Source organism: Neoarius graeffei, chromosome 8 (assembly GCF_027579695.1).
Source record: "Neoarius graeffei isolate fNeoGra1 chromosome 8, fNeoGra1.pri, whole genome shotgun sequence".
In the NCBI taxonomy this organism is placed as follows: domain Eukaryota; kingdom Metazoa; phylum Chordata; class Actinopteri; order Siluriformes; family Ariidae; genus Neoarius; species Neoarius graeffei.
Window position 1 is genome coordinate 59975874 of NC_083576.1, and position 23729 is coordinate 59999602.

Here is a 23729-nt window from a genome sequence, read left to right on the forward strand (position 1 = left end):
AAAACATCATTAAAAGATAAATACTTGACAATATAATACGAAAACACGCAGGAAAATCATCAAAAGTCCTGTATGTAATAAAATACTTGTACAAAATAATGCATGTTTAAAAAATAAACTGTATGACTAGTAAATAAAGACTGGAGTGTAAATGATTTATGTAAATACAGGTATGTTTCAGTAGCTGTGTTTTCAATCTAAGATAATTACACTGGACTGCTCGGTGATGGACACATCTGGATCTAGATTTCATAATAATATTTACTTATGTTCGATGCATGGAAACTGATCATTTCTGCCTGAAATACTGCAGCATTCTGAGAAAAGACAAGTCAGTTGAAACCTGCACAGGCTGTCTGGTTCAAAGGCATCAAGCTCAGCTTGTGTCTGACCTTTTGACAGTCAGGGTCGTCTTGAATAGGAATGTAGTCAGTAAACTGTAAATGGCCACATAGATTTCCAACACTGGGAAGGGACATCAACAATACAATCCCTGGCAAAAAATATGAAGTCACTACTCTTGGAGGATGTTCATTCAGCTGTTTTACTTTGCAGCAAAAAAAACCAAAACAATCAAAGATATGACACAAAATTATTTTATTTAACAGTTGAACATTCTGGCTTTGTAAAATATATCTAAAAAAATGTAATGAAATTTTGTAACTAAGGCGGTGGTGGTGGTGTAGTGGTTAGCACTGTCGCCTCACAGCAAGAAGGTTCTGGGTTCGAGGCCAGCGAGGGCCTTTCTGTGTGGAGTTTGCATGTTCTCCCCGTGTCCGCGTGGGTTTCCTCCGGGTGCTCCGGTTTCCCCCACAGTCCAAAGACATGCAGGTTAGGTTAACTGGTGACTCTAAATTGACCGTAGGTGTGAATGTGAGTGTGAATGGTTGTCTGTGTCTATGTGTCAGCCCTGTGATGACCTGGCGACTTGTCCAGGGTGTACCCCGCCTTTCGCCCGTAGTCAGCTGGGATAGGCTCCAGCTTGCCTGCGACCCTGTAGAAGGATAAAGCGGCTAGAGATGATGAGATGAGATGAGTTGAACATTCTGGCTTTGTAAAATATATCTAAAAAAATGTAATGAAATTTTGTAACTAAGGCGGTGGTGGTGTAGTGGTTAGCACTGTCGCCTCACAGCAAGAAGGTTCTGGGTTCGAGGCCGGCGAGGGCCTTTCTGTGTGGAGTTTGCATGTTCTCCCCGTGTCTGCGTGGGTTTCCTCCGGGTGCTCCGATTTCCCCCCACAGTCCAAAGACATGCAGGTTAGGTTAACTGGTGACTCTAAATTGACCGTAGGTGTGAATGTGAGTGTGAATGGTTGTCTGTGTCTATGTGTCAGCCCTGTGATGACCTGGCGACTTGTCCAGGGTGTACCCCGCCTTTCACCCGTAGTCAGCTGGGATAGGCTCCAGCTTGCCTGCGACCCTGTAGAACAGGATAAAGTGGCTAGAGATAATGAGATGAGATATTTCTGAAAGGACTTCAGAAAAGTTTATGTTATTCATGTTAGCGTAACTCTGTTTTTACATGCTAACTAAGAGTGTCCAAGTTAACTAGCTGTGTGTTAACACTAGCCGTGAACAAGGCTATGGCAACTTGATGAGCAAATCCATAGAAAGTCATTTGACAAACCAGACTGCATAGCTGTTGCAACGTTATCGCTTGCTCTAAAAGCACAGACAACTTCATTGCGAGCTTTTTCTTGGAATAGAACGTTTATATCCCTCAATATGCTTCCGCAGGTTGGACGGTGAGTTTTTGTTGGCTGTGATGTGGTTCGTTTTCGACAAACAAAGCAAACATTTAAAACGAAACAAACCTTTAATCCTTTCAGAAAACTGAAACATGGGTTCTAGGTATGGTCATGGGTGCGTGCATTCTCCAGAAGAACTGCTTTCTTCCATTCTGCCATTAACTGAATGTGTTCAAATAATGCCGTTGAGAAATAATTGAACTTGATTTTATCCAGTCTATGGATGTGACATGACCCTAGTGATTACTGACAGGCTGTCTCAGTGTCACCTGCGAAAAAAACAATCATGTTTTAGAAAAGAAAAGAAAAAACATCCACTTTCAAAGCTGCTTCATAGTAACGAGTAATGAGGACCTAGATAGAAATGTAGTGGAGTAAAAAGTACGATATTTGTCTTTCAAATGTAGTGAAGTTAAAGTCAGAAGTTTCCCAAAAAAATAATACTCAAGTAAAGTACAGATACTCAAAAAGTGTACTTAAGTACAGTACTCAAGTAAATGTACTTTGTTACTGTCCACCTCTGTCCAAGAGTAGTGATTCCATAATTTTTGCCAGGGTTTGTATTAACGACAGGAATAAAACTGGGAATGCTGCACTTCAGACCCTTTCAGTATTGGCTGAAAGACTCCGTGATTGACAGAAATATCACAAAGGCACGTGTCAGTATTAGTGACAAGAACATGTGCATACTACTTGTACTTGTAAAGCAAACCCCCCTCCCCCCTTTGTGATCTCATAACTGTGTTCATTAATGTATATTATACATTATTTAGATGTCTATTATTTAAAAGAAAAGTCCTTATAAAGGAAAAATATATATAACCAACATTAATCTGTGAAATATGTCAGTTAATACAGTTTAAAAAAAGGTAAATCTGTGTTTAGAATCTTGGGGATTATTTTAATACATAACTGTTTTCCCCATTAAATAGGTTATTAATACAAATATAATACATTTATATGTTAATAGATCAACAGTAAACTGGTTTACATGGGCTTTCATTTTTTCTGCGTAAGGACATTTTTGATGCATTCCAGGGTAAGATTGGCGTTGGCCTTGTTTCTTGGTAAAGAAGACATTTTCAGAGCAATTTGAAAAACACGCTACCTAAGCTGAACAGTAGTGTATACTTTAACAATGAAAACCCCCCACTATTTTCAAAGTTTCCAAACCGAAAAGGTTTGAGCTTGGATCCATTTCTGATAAGGAAGCCCTCACTTGAAAGGCTCTACAGAGAAAGGTTTCCCCAGAGGGAAAACTCAACACCCCTTAAGGGTTCAAAATTTGACCTGTTTTTGTAGGCTGTATTTAATTTGTAGGCTATGTACACTCACCAGCCACTTTAACAGCAACTTGTTCTCGATTCTAAAATTCCTGTTCTTGGCTGCAGGAGTGGAACCCAATGTGGTTTTCTGCTATAGCATGCTGAGATACTTTTCTGCTCACCCCAGTTGTAAAGAGTGATTATATGAGTTACTATATCCTTCCTGGCAGCTCAAACCAATCTGGTCAGTTTCCTCTGACCTCTTTTATCAACAAAACGTTTGTTTCCACCCACAGAACTGTCACTCAGTCAATGTTTTTTTAGTTTTTGCACCATTCTGTGTAAACTCTAGAGACGGTTGTGTGTGAAAACCCAGGAGATCAGCAGTTTCTGAAAAACTCAATCCAGTCCATCTGGCACCAACACCCATGCCACAGTGAAAGTCACAGAGATCACAATTTTTCCCGTTCTGATGTCTGAAGTGAACATGAACTCAGTGTTGTAGTCGAGCCACTAAACCTCGAGTCCAGTCTGAAGTCCCCAATGTTCAAGTTCGAGTCGAGTCCAAGTCATTAAAACAAATTCGAGTAAAGTCCGAGACGAGTCCACTATTGATCCGATTCGAGTCCGAGTCGAGTCCAACTGCACCATTTGACGGTGGCTGTTTCAACACCATTAACATTAGTTTGTTCCTGAACATGGCGTATGAACAGGTGAATGTGCATTCTCTTTATCAGGGAGTGTGAAGTATTCTCTCAGAGATGGTTGAGAGACGGATGTAAGTGCAGAAGGTGTGTTTATTAATACAAGTGAAGACAGGTAAACAATCCAGAACGGCAGGGAAAATCGTAAAACAGTGAAACAGGCAACAGGTCGAGCGAGGCACAAACAGGCTATTGTAGACTTGGCAGAATCAAAGACAAGAAACAAGAAATCAGGGATCAGGAAACCAAACAAGGAAATAAGGCTCGGTAATGTGTTAGCAACGCAACTCAATACTTCGCAAAGTAAGTGTGTTTTCACAGTTTTTATAGGGGCGCTGTTTGCACCTTAATCCTGCACAGGTGCAAGTTGTTTATGGCGCGCACGCAAGAGTCCACTTGGCACGTGCGCTGTCCGGGGCGCGCCCGAGAGTCTATCTGATGCACACGCCAAAGCGCGCAGGTGTGACACTCTTGCACAAAATTAGTATAAAAATGAATGTAGATACGAGTATAAATATCTTATGCCAAATTATTATAGAATGTTACAAAAAATAAAGAAAAAATCTGAGTCCGCGTGTCCAATTTCCGAGTCCTAATGCAGTTAATGTACGAGTCCGAGTCCAAGTCATCAGTGCTCAAGTCCAAGTCGCGTCACAAGTCCTTAAAATTAGGGCACGAGTCGGACTCGAGTACTACAAGCCTGACATGAACTGAAGCTCTTGATTTGTATATGCATGATTTGATGCATTGTGCTGCTGTCAAGGGATTGGCTGATTAGAGAACTGCATAAAACAGTAGGTGGGTGGTTGTTCCTAATAAAGTGTCCAGTGAGTGTATAATGGCTATATTCCCAAACCCTATGCCATTGTAATCAATCACAGCCCCTAAGACATTTCTGAAATTCAACCACTGGGTAAGAGTACCAAGTATCAAACACTGAACACGTATGCTTGCTGACATCTTTTTCAGGCCAGCCACAGGGACAGGACTTTTCCATGAAAACATTGTTTCTTTGTAAATTAACAGATTATTATGTGGCTACCCGTACATTTCTTATCCTCTGCTAAGCTTGGACTGAAAAACTTAAGTTTTACATTTCCTGCAGAGATTGGGGACTAACGTCTTCTGCTTTTAGTGGCGGAGGTGTTGGCGGATATGATGGGGGATGAAGTTCAGTGCTACATGCTCTCTGTAGTCCTAAAGGAGTCAAAGATGGAAGCCACCTTTTCATGCTTCTTTTCTTGGGCCTGCGAGGCCGCTTTGATCCAGCTCTAGACATTTTGATGTGGTCACTTAGTGTGTCTGAAGACTCATCAATGTAGGCCAGATTCTCACCAAAGAAGTCCAAGAGAGAGGGCCCAGGGGGAAAAGAAGCAGCAGAAGAAGGAGGTGGAAGACTCAGGCAGCTTCCAATCAAAACAACAGGGATATCATTTTCATTTGCCTGCGTTTTCTCGGACTCGGCTCCTGACCCAGACCCCTGCGAGTTCCACTCTGACTGAGACCAGGAATCTGACGGTGTCTCAGATCTGGAGTCTGATCCTGAAACTGATCTAGATGTGGATCCTGATCCAGGCTTGGAATGAAACCTCAATTCAGATTGTGAGACAGGCATTGATCTTTGTCCTGATGATCCATTTCTCTTCTCATAACTCGTATATAATCTAGACAAAGGTGGCACATCACATATTATAATTAACCTGAATTTAACAAAAAGTGGGATCAAAAAAAGACTGCATATATTAAAGAGAACTTTTGAGATCTTCCTGCTAACCTGGTGTCTGATGCACTGTTATACCGGGAACCAGGCAAGTTCACAAATAGATGGCCATTTTTTCTGATGGAATTAGCCTCCAAAGAAACTCCATGATGACGTCTATCCACAGCAAGCTTTGGATGCCGGTGGTGGGCACCACGGCGGCGTTTCCTTCTGCGCCTACGCTGGAGCTGGAAAGGATCATTAAGGTCCAAAGGGACAGGGATGCGAAAATCCATAGACATGTTCTGGATATTCTGGGTCCAGTCTGTAGCATGTGCTCTTAGCTCCTCCATCTTTGGAAAACACAAGTGTAAATAATAACACTAATTCATGTAGTGTAAATGAGTTTAGAGATCAGCAACCAATAAGGCAGAGACAAAAATGAGCTGCCAATGTATCGGCGCAATGTTTATAAGACATACTGTATTAACTATTAGATAGAAAAGGCATAAAGAATGCAGTTTATTAATACGGCAGAAATACACACACTGACTTGCTCTTTGCAAATTTATAACACTCGCACCTACCTCTGCTCTGGTTTTCTTGGAGAGCATTCGGAGCCAGTTGCCTATCATTGTGAGGATGGAGGCGAAGTAGGCCAAGCCAAACACAATCCACAACCATACCAGGGGCTTGTATATAGGAATACCATTTCTCCGGTTCTCTAAGAAAAATAAATGAATCTTGGATTGGATCTGGCCTTCAGCTTGACAATCATTCTTAGTACTGTAGTCGAATTTCAGTAAAACTAAGTGTTTAGACAGCTCTAGCCAAAATATTTGGACATAGTCTCAAGGCAGTGGAGTCACTGGAGAATAGAATATCCGGATGTATATCCATGGATATAAACATTAGCCACTGAGGCAAGTTTAATTGGCTTGTTAAAGCTTCACTGTAATTAACCTCTTCCACAAATCTCCAGGGGAATTAGCTAAATTACAGAATGTTATCCATGGCAGAGGAAGATAACCACAAGACTTCCTGTAAACCCATAAGTAAATGTAATTTCCTGCCTTGTAAAAGAATTAAGACGATAACTGTGTACCTGCTACATAGTCACCAAAGCCCACAGTTGTCAGTGTGATTACTACAAAGTATCCTGCTTCCAGAAATGTCCAGTTTTCCACTTCCTGAAACACCACGGTGGGTAAGGCAATGAAGATCAAGCAGCCAATCAGAATGGAGAACACTGCAGATATGATCCGTATGCTGGTGTGGCTCACCTTCTTCTGCTATTGTTAATGAGAATTAAGGGAAAAGAATAAACATTATTCCATAATATAGCTTAAACCAGGTGAAAATTAGCTACCAAGAACTTAACAGGAAGACAAAGTGCATGGGCTTGTGGTACATTCTTAACGTTATGTAATTACTTATTCTTGGCTCATCATCAAAATCACCCAGCAAAGATTCTTCTGGTTTCTGGCTCTTGTACTTATTAGTAGTAATCTTGTGTACAACCTTATAGCCTGCCTTGTAATATTACCTGTCTGAAGTATCTAAAATGTGACAAATTAAAGGATCATGTTCGATAAAAATTGTAAAGCACTTACCCGGAACAGTGCCTCTATCTTTGCAACTGCCCTCCTGAGCATGGTGCCCAGATGATCTCCGACTCCAGCTAACAGGATGCCAAACATGGGAATCCCCACCAGGGCATAGAATATACAAAAGAGCTGGCCTCCCTCTGTCTTCGGGGAGAGGTTTCCAAAACCTGCAGAGAGGGGAGTACAAAGATGATGATACAATATTTACAGCCTATCAATGATGCAGCATTAAGCAGGCACTTCCAAAAAGGATGGATATAGCCAATGACCAGCGATGATCATCAGAGAAGCAAAACTGTGACACACTCACCAATGGTGGTGATGATGGTCCCACAGAAGAAGAAGGCATTGGCAAAATCCCATCTGGTGCTGAAATTAGAAATGCTTCTGGAATCCACACCAGCCTCAATTGCATCAATTACTTGCTGCAGAGATTAGTATTCAGTGATTACATGGATGGTGGTGTGAGATGATCTACATACAGGGAATTAAGCTACTGTTCTTTTGGTTTATATGAATGTCAAGCAGCCTACATTACTGCAATTAGGTGTTTTTTTCTGCTTTTTCCCCCTGAAACATGTTCAATCTAGCCACTGGGATTTCTGCCCATTCGTCAAGGCAAAACTGCTCCAACTCCTTCAAGTTAGATGGGTTGCATTGGTGTACAGCAATCTTCAAGTTATGCCACAGATTCTCAATTGGATTAAGGTCTGGGCTTTGACTTGACCATTCCAAGACAAGACATCTACAGTGTCTTGCAAAATTATTCATCCCCCTTGGTGTTTGTCCTGTTTTGTCACATTACAAGCTGGAATTAAAATGGATTTTTGGGGGGTTAGCACCAATTGATATACACAACATGCCTAGCACTTTAAAAGGTGCACATTGTTGTTTTTTTTTTAATTGTGACAAACAATAATTAAGAGTTTAAAAAAAGAAAGAAATTTGGAGTGTACATTGGTATTTAACCCCCAAAGTCAGTAAAGCCACCTTTTGCTGCAATTACAGCTGCAAGTCTCTTGGGGTGTGTCTCTATTAGCTTAGCACATCTAGCCACTGGGATTTCTGCCCATTCCTCAAGGCAAAACTGCTCCAACTCCTTCAAGTTCGATGAGTTGCATTGGTGTACAGCAATCTTCAAATTATGCCACAGATTCTCAATTGGATTGAGGTCTGGGCTTTGATTAGACCATTCCAAGACATTTAAATGTTTCTCTTTAAACCACTCCAGTGTAGCTTTAGCAGTATGCTTAGGGTCATTGTCCTGCTGGAATGTGAACCTTCGTCCCAGTCTCAAACCTCTGACCATGATAATGATGATGATTATTATTATTATTATTAAATTTTGTGATGACATTGGATATTATCAGCTACTGTTGGTGTAGGTGTTTTCCTTGTTGAAAAGAAATCATGAAAATCCATTAGAGGTTTCTAGTTCTAAATGGATTGTAATGTGTTTCTGGTGGTCTGTGATGGCAATTTAATTGAATGCATTGTTCTTAATGGATCCTAGTGGTTCCTTTAAATTTATTCTGATGGTAAATCACCTACAGATGAAAGAATGAAAGACAGCCCTATTGACTTCTGGTGGTAACTATCAGGGACCGTTATTACTGTATATATGTAGTTGTTACAGTTCTGAGCTTTTAACTGGTCACTTGAATTGGTTAAAAATTCTGGTCATCACAGTAATCTGTTTCTTATAGCAAGTTTGTAAATCAGCATTTCAAACCTTATAAAAAAAATATACAGATAATGCCAGCTTGGATATACACTCACCAAACACCTGCACATCTGCTCATTTATGCAATTATCTAAATCAGCCAACTGTGTGGCAGCAGTGATATAAAATCATGCAGATACAGGCCAGCAGCTTGGGGTAATGTTCACATCAACCATCAGAATGAAGAAAAAAATGTGAACTCTGTGACTGTGGCATGATTGCTGGTGCCAGATGGGCTGGTTTGAGAATTTCTATAACCGCTGATCTCCTGGGATTTTCATGCACAACAGTCTGTCAAGTTTACTCAGAATGGTGCAATAAAGAAAAAAAAAAAACATCCAATGAGTGGCAGTTCTGCAGATGGAAACACCTTGCTCGAACCACAGACTGGTTCGAGCTGACAGAAAGGCTACAGTTACTCAGATAGCCACTCTGTACAATTGTGGTGAGTAGAAAAGCAGCTCAGAATACTCAACACGTTAAACCTTGAGGCGGATGAGCTACAACAGTAGAAGGCTACATCGAGTTCCACTTCTGTCAACCAAGAACAGAAATCTGAGGCTGCAGTCGGCACAGACTCATCAAAACTATACAGATGAAAACTGGAAGATATGTAGCCTGGTCTGATAAATCTCAATTTCTGCTGAAGCACACAAATAGTAGGGTCAGAATTTGGCACCAACAGCATGAATCCATGGACTCGATCTGCCTTGTGTCAACAATCCAGGCTGGCGGAGGTGGTGTAATGGTGTGGGGAATGTTTTCTTTCAATTATCACTTGAATTCCACAGACTATTTGGGTATTGTTGCTGACCATGTGCATCCCCTCATGGCCACAATTTACCCATCTTATAATGGCTACTTCGTGCATGATAATGCACCATGTCACAAAGCAAAATTCCAAGGTCAGCGGATCTGAATCCAATAGAACACCTTTGGGATGTAGTAGAATAGGAGATCCACAGGAATTGTGTGATGTAATCATGTCAACATGGACCAGAATCTCAAAGGAATGTTTCCAACATCTTGTGGACTCCATGCCATAAAGAACTGGCTGTTTTGAGAGCAAAGGGAGACCCTACCTAGTATTGGTATAGTGTTCCTAATAAAGTGTCGCATGAGTGTAAATGCAATGAAAATAAAGGGGCCTCTGGCTGAGACAAGTTTGAAAAACACTGGAATACATTTTGCACTGCATGTCATTTGTTACGCTATATGTAAAGCTATGACTGTGTGTGTTTGTGTACATTTACTTACGTATATGAAGTCATGTTAATGGCTATAATGCATGTCTGATACTGTAGGATGTTTATGTTTACCTGAGTATATAAATGTACCTGAGTGAACTCACTGAGGCTGCTCACTTGAACACAGTTGTGCTTGTTCAGGAATGTGATTCGAGAGTTAAACAGCTGCATATAAGCCTGTTCTTCTTTGGGAGCCTCCAACCAGCCAAACACCAATGCTCCTATCACCAGATACAGCAGCACAGCTGCCAGGATTGTCAGCAGCGTCGAGCAGCGCATGGTGCCTCAGCCTCCTCCGGGATTTGGCCAGGAGGGTCAGAGCGTTAATTCAGGAGCACTGGGTATGTTTCGTCAGGTCCACATCAACTAACTGGAACGGAAATGTGCTTGCTAATAGCTGTCTGTTCTGCCTAACAATGTCAAGACAAAACCAGAAACAGGGGAAGGAAAGGTTAAGTTCAATGCTTGTCCATGTTGCCTATGATGTCTAAAAACCTAAAAAGATTACCTACGACACTGTCCTGTCATCCCAGTTGAGAGTCTTGTCCTCAACCATTACAGAAGTCTGTTGTCTTACCCTCTTCTGCACATTCAGCCTTGATTACTGAAACCTGCAAAGCACAGCAGCCAAAAAAAAAATGGCTAAACAGCACGATGTTGAGAGGTGTTGGTGCAAACCAGACATGAGACAGGGTATCATAAGCATAACAGATCAGAACACAACAAATGACGCCATAGTAACAGAGCCTCTGGCGGAGGTCTGTGTAAACATGGTGTTCTAAAAATTGGTGGCAGAACCCTGATGTACAGCAGGACATTCAGTATTACAGCAACATGTCCACATGAAGCAGCCTCTGTAGACACCAGGAAGAGAGAATGAATATGAATATAAATTACTCATCACTGGACAAGATTCAGTGTGCAGATCCCGATCAAGAGTTACACATACATTAAATAAGAAAAGAGATAATCAGTACTGTGCAAAAGTCTTAGGCACATATAAAGAAATGGCTTAAGGCAAAAATAGTGAAATGAAATGTTTCTACTATAAACAGCAATAAGCCATAATAAATGAAACAGTGAATATATGGTGTGAGACGACCCTTTGCTTAAAATAAACACACACACACACACACACACACACACATATATATATATATATATATATATATATGTGTGTGTGTGTGTGTGTGTGTGTGTGTATATATATATATATATATATATATATATATATATATATATATATATATATATATACACATACACACACACACATTATATATATATATATATATATATATATATATATATATACACACACACACACATACATACATACATACTATATATATATATATATATATATATATATATATATATATATATATATATATATATATATATATATATATTAAGTCTCAGATACAATGAGTGCAGTTTTATAAGGAAATGAGCTGTAGGTTTTGCAGAACCAGCCACAGTTCTTCTGGACACTTTGTCACACTCGCTTCTTAATTTTGCAGCAAAACCCAGCAGCTTTCATTATGTTTTCTTTTTTAATCTGAAAAGTGCTCTCTTATGTAATATGCTGCTCGGATACAAACTTTTTTTTCCCTAACATTTAATTTTGTGCTGGAAAACGAACGTTTGGAACTCTAAAATGTTTTTGTACTGACTCGATAATGTAGAAGTCATAAAATCGAAATCTATAACAAAATTTTGCATGAAAAATATAGTGTACCTAAAACTTTTGCACAGTATTTTATGTGCATAGAAATATGTGAATATGTGCAGTAAATATAAAATATAAAAGCACTATGCAGACATTTTGTGCAGTGGGTGATGGAATCGGGCAAATGAGGTGTGCAAAATGCATGCTTTGATGTGCAAGAATCTGGATCAGAAAGAACATTAGTAGCAAGGATGTGCAAAATATTGACAGCAGATCACATGTTCAAAAGTATTAGCAGCATAGCATTGTGCTGAAACAACTGAAACATTATGTGACATTCCATGAGAGAGAGAGAGAGAGAGAGAGAGAGAGAGAACAATTTGCAAAAAAAAAATAATAAGTGGTCGGTGGTAGACATACTTTTAAAAAGAAGATTAAAATCACTATTTCTTCTTTGCAAAATGATAACTACAACAGCTATGGCATTTTGTTTTAATTCATATCTCCATTCAGTCAGCTCAAATTTGAATTTTACTCAATTTCAACTAAATCACAAAGGTTTGATTTAACACAGTATCAAAAGGCTATATGTATATTAGAAGGAGCTGTTCAATGAATTTCACAGCACAAATCACTAATTATAAAATCAAGTTGCTAGTGTAAAATTACAGCTAAAGTGCTAAACCTCTGACACATTTTATGTCTCTCAGATTGACGGTATTATTATTACTACTATGCTTTACACTGTTTAAATTAAACCAACCCAGTATCAGATAAAACAGACATGATCAAATGCACAACTCAATCAACTGGTTAATTACAGCTACCAAACTACTAACATTCTACTAAGCACACAGAGATGTGCAAACATTCACAGTACACACACATTTGTGGTAGAAGTGTAAATGACTTCACAGCTTATTAACCCATAAGACAGAGATGAAAATCCTAGAGCAACACACTAGAAAAATTCAATTGCTTGAGACACAGATTCACTTGCACCTTGTAATAAATAAATAAATAAATAAATAAATAAATAATTCTAATGTAGGTTCCAAGTTGGACACTTACCTTAGTGAAAAACAAAGATACAAAAGTGCAAAATTCCAGGGAGTGACGATCAGGAGTTCCCTCTCGGCAATAAAGGAGAGTAAGTGTGTGCAAACACTCAGCGGGTGTTTCCCCATTCCCAGGCCTTTACATCAGCCTGCCAGTACTGGAGAGGAGAAAGAACAGAAAACATTGGACAGTGAACAGTGCAAGGGCAGAGATCAGAAGGCTCCTGGAGAAGGGGGGGGGGGGTATGGAGAGAAGGCGATAGGAAGAGGATAGCATCAAGGATACAGTGCATAAATAAGTCTTGCCTGTTTATCCAACTTCATCTCATATTTCTAAACCGTTTTCATGACCCACAGTTGGCTCTGTATTTTTCTTGCTTCAAAACTCTTCACGTTGTTCATCTTTGCAGACATTCAAATATCCCATACTGCATACATAATCACTTCAAGAGTGGCATATCCCACCCATTAGCCTCTCAAGCGATGTTTGTCTTTTGTATGAAAGGCTTGAATTATTGTCATCTTTCTACAAAAACAAAGCAACTGAAAATGGCTGCTTGGGAATAATACAAACTAATTTATGACCATCCAAGCATGAGTCAAGATATTCCAAGCATTCTGGATTTACTGTATGCATCTCATTCAACTCCGAAACATATTTAAACATGACAGTCAACTTAAGAATTGGCAAAGTTAATGAAAAGGAGCAAAAATGCAGAATAACATGCAATGAGTGATATTTTGAACTGAAACATATGGACTGGGCGGCACGGTGGTGTAGTGGTTAGCGCTGTCGCCTCACAGCAAGAAGGTCCTGGGTTCGAGCCCCGGGGCCGGCGAGGGCCTTTCTGTGTGGAGTTTGCATGTTCTCCCCGTGTCCGCGTGGGTTTCCTCCGGGTGCTCCGGTTTCCCCCACAGTCCAAAGACATGCAGGTTAGGTTAACTGGTGACTCTAAAGTGACCGTAGGTGTGAATGGTTGTCTGTGTCTATGTGTCAGCCCTGTGATGACCTGGCGACTTGTCCAGGGTGTACCCCGCCTTTCGCCCGTAGTCAGCTGGGATAGGCTCCAGCTTGCCTGCGACCCTGTAGAACAGGATAAAGCGGCTAGAGATAATGAGATGAGATGAGACATATGGACTATGAGGAGCAGTTTTAATTGTAGAACATTTTTTTCCATTTAAAATGTCTTCCTAAGCAGTACAATTATCTATAAATGACCCCCCCCCCCCACACACACACACACACTCGGTAATGAAGGACAGGAACTTTACAGGTGAGTAACCTTATATTTACAGTATACCAAAGAAATGATGAAGGACCGCAGTCTGAGCAATGTGTTAGGGGTGGCGATAATTCTGGCATGGTCTTCAAGAGGGGAAAAAAAAAATGGTCTCATGAGAATGTTTGCTAGAGGAAGGAAAGTCATTTTAAGTTAATCAGCTGATTGAATCTTTTTCATCATATTTGCCCATTCTCTTCCTCAGATTCCTCAGAAAGTTCACTGTCGCTTCCAAAGCTTGACTGCGGTCTCATTAGAGTTGAATTTTTGACCAAAGGCAGCACTGTAGCTCATTACTAGTAGCCCAAGCTTAGGAGTGCAGTTTGAGTCCCATGTTAAATCAAAATGACTAACTGTTAAAGCTTCACTGGGAAACAGACCTGTGCATCAGTAAAAATGGACCTTTTCAACATTCAAAGATGATACGTCTTTATAGCTTAATCTAGAAATAATAATAAGTCTTTCACAGTCGGTTAACATTGCATTGTGAACAGGGAACGTGAACATAAAAGGATCTGGATCCATGTCCCAAAAAGTACGGTAATATTCAGTTTCTTCACCACAGAGTGAGTTTTTTATTTTTTATTTTTAAATTCACACCAATATTGAATTTATTATGGCTTACTGCTGTTTATAGTTTGTTTTTTTATGTTGAAACATTTCATTTCGTTATTTTTTAACCCATTTGATTTCTACAAAGATTCAGAGAAAAGATTTCCCCTGCGTGAATTTCACAGCTGTTGAAAGTTGCCTGAGCTATGAACACGCAATTCAAATGCATCTTTACAATTAAAGAAAATCCATTAACACAAGTTGCACTTTTAATGCCACATTTCAAACTTTAATAAGATTAACCAAAAACTCAAATCACTAGAGGGGCTGAAACCCCAACTCAAAACAAGTAACCAGTCCTTCAAACAAAATATACACATTAGAAAGTCGTCTCCTTCCAAATGTCCCAAGTAAACTAAACATATTTAATATCAGAATGAGCAGTCAGCATTACAAATGTCCCTTGTTTACTTGATGTGTAAAACACAAATTTATCTAACAAAGACTGAAGATATTAAATATATTAATCTCAATTAAAAAAAAAAAAAAAGATATTTCTAAGCCTTTCTTATACGAAAGGAAATTGTACAAATCTCTAGTTGAACTAAGATCAACCAAGCACTGCAGAGAGAGTGTGCGCACACTTCACAAATCACCATACATGGAGCGGAAACAGGCTCATGTTGGTCTGAGTCATACGCTTACCCTCTCTCTCTCACACACACGCGTTTCTCAAGTGTGTAACGTACCACATTCACAACAAATCAATCAGTAATCTATAGTAGTGCAAAAAAGAAAATTCCACAGGGAAAAAAAAAAAGATATTCACAAAGTTCAAGTGTTTCAAAATGAAAGCTAGCATGCATCACAAGACAATGTAAACATATCTGATTCAAAGGAATAGCTTTTCAGATAGTGAGAGTGATGGAAACGCAATCTGTGAAAACGTCATTGTGCTCCAGGAGGCTGAAATCGGCAAAAACGATCACGAGAGTTCCCTTTAAAGAGTAGAGGCCACTTATAGTCAAGACGAAACAGGCAGCTTTAAATCTTCCCGGTGAACCTGCAGAAAGACAAGAACACCCAAGGTTAAGACATCTATGTAAAATTATTAAAATTAAATGAGATCTGATTAAGGACAAGCAAATAAAATACAGGGGCATGTTCAGGGGTGGAGGAATCAATAAGCTGGGTGCCGAGGACGAGCAGGTTATTTGTCCGTTAAAAAATAAAAAAAATCACACATCTATCCATCAACCAGGGAAAAATAAGAGTTTGATTTTCACTGCTAAACAAAATGTTAACAGATGTCTTTATAACAAATTCCAACTGATTTGTACTGTACATTTCTTGGTGGCATGAAATGCTGTAACTTAATGAGTTATGGAACAAATCCCATCATTCTCCTAGCTTTCTACCTAGCATATCATTATTGCCTTTTTTTTTCTTCTTTGTAGCTTGAAAGATGAAATCTCTCTTAATATCAGAATTTGTTATACACGTGCTCAAATGTCACTTAAACGCCTGTATATCTGCTCATTCATGCAGTTATCTGATTCGCAATCATGTGGAAGCAGCATAAATGCCATAAGGATACAGGTCAAGAGCTTCAGTTATTGCTCACATCAGTCATCAAAACGGGAACATTGTGATCTCAGTGGCTTCGATCATGTCATATACACTGGTTCCAGACAGGCTGCTTCGAGTGTTTCAGCAACTGAAGAATACTTCGGATTTTCACAAACAATAGTCACTAGAGGTTGCACAAAATGATGTAAAATGCAAAAACACCATTGAGTGGCAGTTCCCTGGATCACAGCAGTGTTAGTGCAGATCACGGGTAAATCCAGGAGCAAGATCAATGTAATTCTCCTATTTTATATTAAACTTTGGTCAAATATCTGTAACATTCGGCATTCTCTGCAATTTTTTTTTACCTTGCGCAATACCAGAAAAATTCAGTTGAAATCAAGCCATTTGAGGCGAATTGGTCCGCCTCTGAAAAAACTTGGCATTTGGATTTCCCAGGAAACATTGATTTTCGTGACGTCGCGTGCGGGACGCCTCCCTCTGAATCCTACGTCAGCGCTGGTTTGTTTGAGAAAACGACCTGGTGGTTTTCTGCAAATTTTTTCAATGTTATCGCGTAATTATTAAAATGGTTAACAGATGTATCGTAGGAGGGTGTAGCAACACCAATCTTGATGGGATTAGTACTCATCGTTTTCCAAAAGACCGGACAATGAGAGAGAAATGGAAATGCTTGGTCTACACAGGCTGTGCACTGAAATCGTGCAAAGCTTGCACAGCCTGCTGGCGCTTCTGCCGGTAACGTCACGAATCTGGCTCCAGACTCCCTTTGGATTTATCCAGACGCGTTTTGTTATTTTATTTTTTTCTGCTGTAGACAGATGGCCTTGTGCAAAATTACCCTTCTGGATGAGTGTGTAAACATGACAACATGGGGTCCAGTCAATGCATTCTTTAACATCGGGGTTTTTTTTTTTTTTCCTCCTCTAGATTATTTGATTGATTGATTGATTGATTGATTGATTGATTGATTGATTGATTGATTGATTATTAAAAGGAAATTACGGGTCTGTGTACACTTGATCATTCTTTTTTGGTCACACACATTTTTTGTGTGTTTCTTTTTCTTTATTTCCAAGTTGTTAAAAAAAAAAGGTCATAAACAATTTTTAAAATTTATTTATTTATTTAAGTCCGTTTTTCTGAAGCCTGTGGTCGTCACTGATGGACAGCATGCGTAATTTACTGAGCTGCTTGAACAGAGAAGGTGCCAATCTGCGTGAGTGTTGAAAATTCCAAACTGCGTGAGAGAAGCAGATACCAACGTGACCCAAACATCACGTACAATAGACGGTTTTTGTAGCAGCAGGTAATACAGACTTTTCAATCAGCTACCATCACAAGTACAGTATATTTAAGACCTGTGGGAAACGCTGCTTATTTTATCATTTCACGCTGTTTCTGGCAGGAAATTAAACCATCAAAAATCCTATCAAAAATGTTCTTATTGCTATTGATGAAGTGTCTATGGACGGTTCATACCGCTATTGTTTTATCACCCGGGCCTACCTGTACCTGCATGATTTCATATATTACACTGCTGCCACATGATTGGGTGATCAGGTGTACACACACATTCCTATTAAAGTGGCCAGGGAGTATACAAACAGTACCAAAGTCTGGACGAACTTGCTTATGACTATGAATACTTTTGAATGGTACTGTACACTACTGTTCAAAAGTTTGGGGTCACCCAGACAATTTTGTGTTTTCTATGAAAAGTCACACTTTTATTTACCACCGTAAGTTGTAAAATGAATAGAAAATATAGTCGAGATATTTTCCTGGCAATTTTGAGCATTTAATCGACCCCACAAATGTGATGCTCCAGAAACTCAATCTGCTCAAAGGAAGGTCAGTTTTATAGCTTCTCTAAAGAGCTCAACTGTTTTCAGCTGTGCTAACATGATTGTACAAGGGTTTTCTAATCATCCATTAGCCTTCTGAGGCAATGAGCAAACACACTGTACCATTAGAACACTGGAGTGAGAGTTGCTGGAAATGGGCCTCTATACACCTATGGAGATATTGCACCAAAAACCACACATTTGCAGCTAGAATAGTCATTTACCACATTAGCAATGTATAGAGTGGATTTCTGATGAGTTTAAAGTGATCTTCATTGAAAAGAACAGTGCTTTTCTTTCAAAAATAAGGACATTTCAAAGTGACCCCAAACTTTTGACTGGTACTGTATGTACATACAAATATTAACTTAGGCCAAGAAAAAATAATTGTTTGTTTCCTATTACATCTTGAAAAAAAATAGGGTAGGTAGGTAGGTCTTTTTATTTTATTTTATTTTTTTATCACACAAAATACCGGGTAGGTAGTTTTTTTTTTTTTTTTAAATAAATTTTAGGTGTGGGACAAACAGTGGCACATAGTGGGGAAGTGTCATTCTGTGACTCAACCATCCAGAACCAGGCCTAAGAAAACCAGTGAAGCTTGTGGAATACAGGATTCGGAGCCCATGGATAAAATATGGAGTGCTCGGACGCTTAAAGGAACTATAAACATAACAACTACAAATGTTGAACCTTAACTTTATTAGGAACACTATGTTGTGAACTTGTATGTTTAATATGAATACAAAGAACATCGTGATATCGATACCGCCGTTAGCCTGGGCGCTGTGTGTATACTGTTTGCATGACTCGTCCAGCGGAGGATGATAATGTTCGTAGAGTTCTTTTACAGTTGAAAACTTATAAAATGAACTTATTGTCTTACAATCTTCCGTGTGGTCGCAACCGATCACGGTAATCGAGAACACTTCGTTGGCCGCCATGATGCCTAGCGTTGTGTACAACACAAGCCGGAGTTTCCCGGAAAGAGGTCATGACGTCAGATTGAGGCCGTGAGAAATCAATGAGTGTTTCTTGTCCGATATATGCGTTTTAGAATTAGTCACTTGTCAGATCGACAATATTATGCAAATCGTAATGCAGATATTTTTTTTTTCAAAATTTATTGTTGGTCGGCGAAAATACATTTTTTTTTAAACATCTAACAAAAAAGTCTAGGGTCAGGGCATTTTTTAAACGGTCGGTCGGGTAACCGGAAACGAACAATTATTTTTTCTTGGCCTTATCTATTTGACTTACTGAAGACTTGCTAGCCCAAAAGTGTACTGCCCCTGAGGATGGGTGACCAGTAATCCACTGTTTAATGCCCAGCTCCTACACCCATGTGTGAGGACTGACAGGTCTGTTATTTCACCCGGTGCTGAAAAGGAAGAAACGGCACCTGTGCAACGTGTGTACAGTGTGATTACCTGGTGCACACTATAGGAGATCACTATGGGTCAATGTCTTCCTCAGCCTCTGTGAGCAGAGGCTCTCTGAGTGAGATGGGTAAAGCATCTGTTCCCAGAAGTCCCCTGCGCAAGACATACGGACAAGCAGGACCACTGGGAATATCAGCAAAACCTTGAGAGAGAGAGAAAGAAAGAAAAACAGATAAGCTGCATGGCAGAATATGTTAAGACTGAACAGCGCCAAGATACATGACTGAGAGCTCCGAGCACAGCCGCTGCACACCTTTCATGACAACCTCCGGCAGGCCATAGGGTTCATACTCTGTGTCATCATATGCTGCAGACATGCGACTACGGCCGCGCCTAATTCGCTCGGCCAGGTGAACTGGATTGGCCGGGATTGGGAACGAGCCGGAAAACAGGAGCCTTTCTGTCTCTGATGCAGGTGCAGCAGAGAGGGGAGGCGATTCAGTGCATTCATCACTCTCTTCCTCCTTTTTTTCACTCTGAACCATCTGCTCATCATGGGTCTGGGTGCTAGCATGGAGGACAACTGGTCTCTGCTGGGGGCTTCCAAAGCCCTCCGCTTCCTCTCGGTTACACTCTTCTGTCTGCGTGCACACACTCTTTGCTTCTTTGGTACCCACTTTGTCTATACTGCCGGTGAGCCCAGTGACCTCTGATATTTCTTGCTGGTCCACAGCATTATCCTCTCTTAGGACAGAGTCAGGAGTCTGACTGTCTGGAGATGGAATGTGTCTCGTGTTTCTATGAGCTTTACCACTTTGCGTGGCAGTCATTACTTCATCATGCTTGAGACTAGACATACAAGCATCTTCCCTGTCTGCTGATTCTCTATTGAGCTCGGGATCTATGACTTTGGTCTTCAGTCCATTTCCTGCTAAATCCTCCTTTCTGCTTTCTGGTTGGAAAGAGATTTCACATGGCTGGATTCCAAGGTGCTGATCCTCACTCGGTCCGGTTTGTTTGATCTGATGAGTTAAATCATGCCTGCGATCAGCGTTTTCTATTTCTCCAGACTTGTCCTCTGACGTCCTCTTGCCATTCATGGTTTTGATTTCCATTTTTAGGTGATCGTTCGTCACGCTATTGTCATCAGCAGTCAGTTCCTGTGGAGACAGTAAATGAACTAAATAAGGCAAAAGCAACCATCCACACTGCAAAACTGTAATAATTCAATCGCTACGCAATAACAATTTAGAACACACATCAAGAAAGACTAATCTTATTTACCATCGCTTTAAGAATTGATGGACAGTCCTCGGTGCGCTTTTCTACTGATGATGACTGAGGATCTCTTTGGATGTCTGCAGTACCAGGTTCAGAATAACCTATGGGCTGGGAAAGATCTCCATACTGCACCACGCTACTGGAACAAGAGCTCAAATTACTGTGGAGTCAGAAATAATGTGTACATACACTACCGTTCAAAAGTTTGGGGTCACCCAGACAATTTTGTGTTTTCCATGAAAAGTCACACTTTTATTTCCCACCATAAGTTGTAAAATGAATAGAAAATATAGTCGAGACATTTTTCTGGACATTTTGAGCATTTAATCGACCCCACAAATGTGATGCTCCAGAAACTCATCTCATCTCATCTCATTATCTCTAGCCGCTTTATCCTTCTACAGGGTCGCAGGCAAGCTGGAGCCTATCCCAGCTGACTACGGGCGAAAGGCGGGGTACACCCTGGACAAGTCGCCAGGTCATCACAGGGCTGACACATAGACACAGACAACCATTCACACTCACATTCACACCTACGGTCAATTTAGAGTCACCAGTTAACCTAACCTGCATGTCTTTGGACTGTGGGGGAAACCGGAGCACCCGGAGGAAACCCACGCGGACACGGGGAGAACATGCAAACTCCACACAGAAAGGCCCTCGCCGGCCCCGGGGCTCAAACCCAGGACCTTCTTGCTGTGAGGCGACAGCGCTAACCATTACACCACCGTGCCGCCGCTCCAGAAACTCAATCTGCTCAAAGGAAGGTCAGTTTTATAGCTTCTCTAAAGAGCTCAACTGTTTTCAGCTGTGCTAACATGATTGTACAAGGGTTTTCTAATCATCCATTAGCCTTCTGAGGCAATGAGCAAACACATTGTACCATTAGAACACTGGAGTGAGAGTTGCTGGAAATGGGCCTCTATACACCTATGGAGATATTGCACCAAAAACCAGACATTTGCAGCTAGAATAGTCATTTACCACATTAGCAATGTATAGAGTGGATTTCTGATGAGTTTAAAGTGATCTTCATTGAAAAGAACAGTGCTTTTCTTTCAGAAATAAGGACATTTCAAAGTGACCCCAAACTTTTGAACAGTAGTGTACCTGCAACACAACATAAACTTTCCAAACGCAGTCGCTTGCCTCAAGCACCCTTGTCATTATATGTTGTAAATAACTACGCTCCATACATCCCAGGCTCTCACCGTTATTGTGTACTTATCTATAACAAACGCCAATCAAACAGTTGGCCCATGAGCACCTCCTCTGTGTGATGTGGGAGCGTAGCGCAGTGGGGCTGCATGACAGGACTAGCTGCTCCTCTTGCACGACGACTATAGGACTGCTGTTGCTTTTCTGATCCAGTGTCTCCTCAGGGTTTGTGGCAGACAGTCTCCAAAGCTGCAGCTCTTCAGCTTGGTCTTTGGTCTTCTCAGAAAGGAGCTGGAGTTCACTCTTCAGGGCCTGCAACTGAGAAAGAAGAATGAAAGCTTTTCAAAACCAGCATCTCAGAAGGGAAATTAAAACTGAATAGAGACTAAAGTGAAAAGCTAATCCTGTAGTGGCTGAGATTGCATGCAAGAAAATGCTGGTAACTCCAGGTGTGAACAAGATCAATTTTAAAACAATGCCTTGCAACCGCTCCATTTTCACATCAAATACGGGTGTTATGGTTTGAAATTTTCGCAGTATGATAGCCTAGTAGTAGAGTAGCCAATCAGAACGCGTGATTGCTCAAGTCCGGTGAATGTAGATAGAATAATGTTTTTTTAGACTAGGTTATCAGCTCGGGCGGCACGGTGGTGTAGTGGTTAGCGCTGTCGCCTCACAGCAAGAAGGTCTGGGTTCGAGCCCCGTGGCCGGCGAGGGCCTTTCTGTGCGGAGTTTGCATGTTCTCCCCGTGTCCGCGTGGGTTTCCTCCGGGTGCTCTGGTTTCCCCCACAGTCCAAAGACATGCAGGTTAGGTTAACTAGTGACTCTAAATTGACCGTAGGTGTGAATGTGAGTGTGAATGATTGTCTGTGTCTATGTGTCAGCCCTGTGATGACCTGGCGACTTGTCCAGGGTGTACCCCGCCTTTCGCCCGTAGTCAGCTGGGATAGGCTCCAGCTTGCCTGCGACCCTGTAGAACAGGATAAAGCGGCTAGAGATAATGAGATGAGATGAGGTTATCAGCTCATATACCGCGAGTAGAGAAAAACAAAATGGTGTAGCGTGTTACTGAACCAACCGAGGATGAAATAAAAACTCGACTCAAAAACAAAACCTCAAAAAAATACAAAAAAAAAAAAAAAGCAATAAGAAGTATTTGATGGTCTCATCTCATCTCATTATCTCTAGCCGCTTTATCCTGTTCTACAGGGTCGCAGGCAAGCTGGAGCCTATCCCAGCTGACTACGGGTGAAAGGCGGGGTACACCCTGGACAAGTCGCCAGGTCATCACAGGGCTGACACATAGACACAGACAACCATTCACACTCACATTCACACCTACGCTCAATTTAGAGTCACCAGTTAACCTAACCTGCATGTCTTTGGACTGTGGGGGAAACCGGAGCACCCGGAGGAAACCCACGCGGACACGGGGAGAACATGCAAACTCCGCACAGAAAGGCCCTCGCCGGCCCCAGGGCTCGAACCCGGACCTTCTTGCTGTGAGGTGACAGCGCTAACCACTACACCACCGTGCCGCCCGTATTTGATGGTAAGAACGTATCTTTTTTTGTAGTTTTCAATAATAATTATTATAGCATTTTTCACAAATTGCTAGTCATTTCGTTTACATTCGAAGCGGAAATTATTTTGTCGGATCTTTTGTATAAAGTTTTTATTTATAGAATTTGCAGAAACTAAAAATGCTCTGTCAAAATCCAGTGAATGTGGATATTAAAAAAAAAAAGTTATTCCACTCAATTTTGTCGTACATGGCTTATAGCCAACTGGGTGCTACGCGCCTCATTGGCTATCAGCTCATGTACGATTGGATTTCGTGGAATAACTGTTAATTAGTTTCCCAGTAGCACAGTATTAATTGAATATAACCAACAAAAAAAGATTCAAAGATTCT

At 40.7% G+C, this 23729-nt stretch overlaps 2 protein-coding genes across 6 annotated transcripts in view; both read right to left on the reverse strand.

The window, feature by feature from the left end:
* Positions 1-948: 948 nt before the first annotated feature.
* On the reverse strand, positions 949-12895 carry kcnk4a (potassium channel, subfamily K, member 4a). 2 transcript variants are annotated; one of them, XM_060927937.1, is made up of 9 exons: positions 12738-12895; positions 10503-10605; positions 10085-10404; positions 7335-7449; positions 7031-7191; positions 6523-6706; positions 6005-6141; positions 5493-5770; positions 949-5382 (listed from the first exon to the last, which is right to left on the reverse strand). In XM_060927937.1, exons 3-9 carry the CDS (start codon positions 10271-10273, stop codon positions 4809-4811), a joined length of 1638 nt encoding a protein of 545 aa, XP_060783920.1. In that variant the 5' UTR covers positions 10274-10404; positions 10503-10605; positions 12738-12895; the 3' UTR covers positions 949-4808. The 2 variants fall into 2 exon arrangements, with proteins under 2 accessions (XP_060783920.1, XP_060783918.1); XM_060927935.1 differs by having other exon boundaries at positions 6523-6709.
* Positions 12896-14817: 1922 nt separating this feature from the next.
* Positions 14818-23729, reverse strand: part of si:dkeyp-115e12.6 (centromere protein F) — a 50400-nt gene continuing 41488 nt past the window's right edge. The window contains exons 13-17 of one of the 4 annotated variants that reach the window (XM_060927939.1): positions 21924-22132; positions 20660-20792; positions 19689-20535; positions 19424-19577; positions 14818-15619 (exon numbers count right to left, since the gene is read on the reverse strand). In XM_060927939.1, coding sequence (XP_060783922.1) covers positions 19447-19577; positions 19689-20535; positions 20660-20792; positions 21924-22132 — 1320 coding nt within the window. In that variant the 3' untranslated portion in view covers positions 14818-15619; positions 19424-19446. Of the gene's footprint in view, positions 15620-19423; positions 19578-19688; positions 20536-20659; positions 20796-21867; positions 22133-23729 lie in introns of those variants that run through there. The other 3 variants (XM_060927938.1, XM_060927940.1, XM_060927941.1) reach the window with 3 other exon arrangements.

Excerpts from the sequence above, each read along its gene's own strand:
- kcnk4a (XM_060927935.1), bottom strand. The coding sequence starts at position 10,273 with ATGCGCTGCTCGACGCTGCTGACAATCCTGGCAGCTGTGCTGCTGTAT. Across the intron at positions 7,192-7,334 it reads GACCATCATCACCACCATTG|GTTTTGGAAACCTCTCCCCG; the intron begins GTGAGTGTGTCA and ends CCCTCTCTGCAG. Across the intron at positions 5,383-5,492 it reads AACAGTGCATCAGACACCAG|ATTATATACGAGTTATGAGA; the intron begins GTTAGCAGGAAG and ends ACCTTTGTCTAG.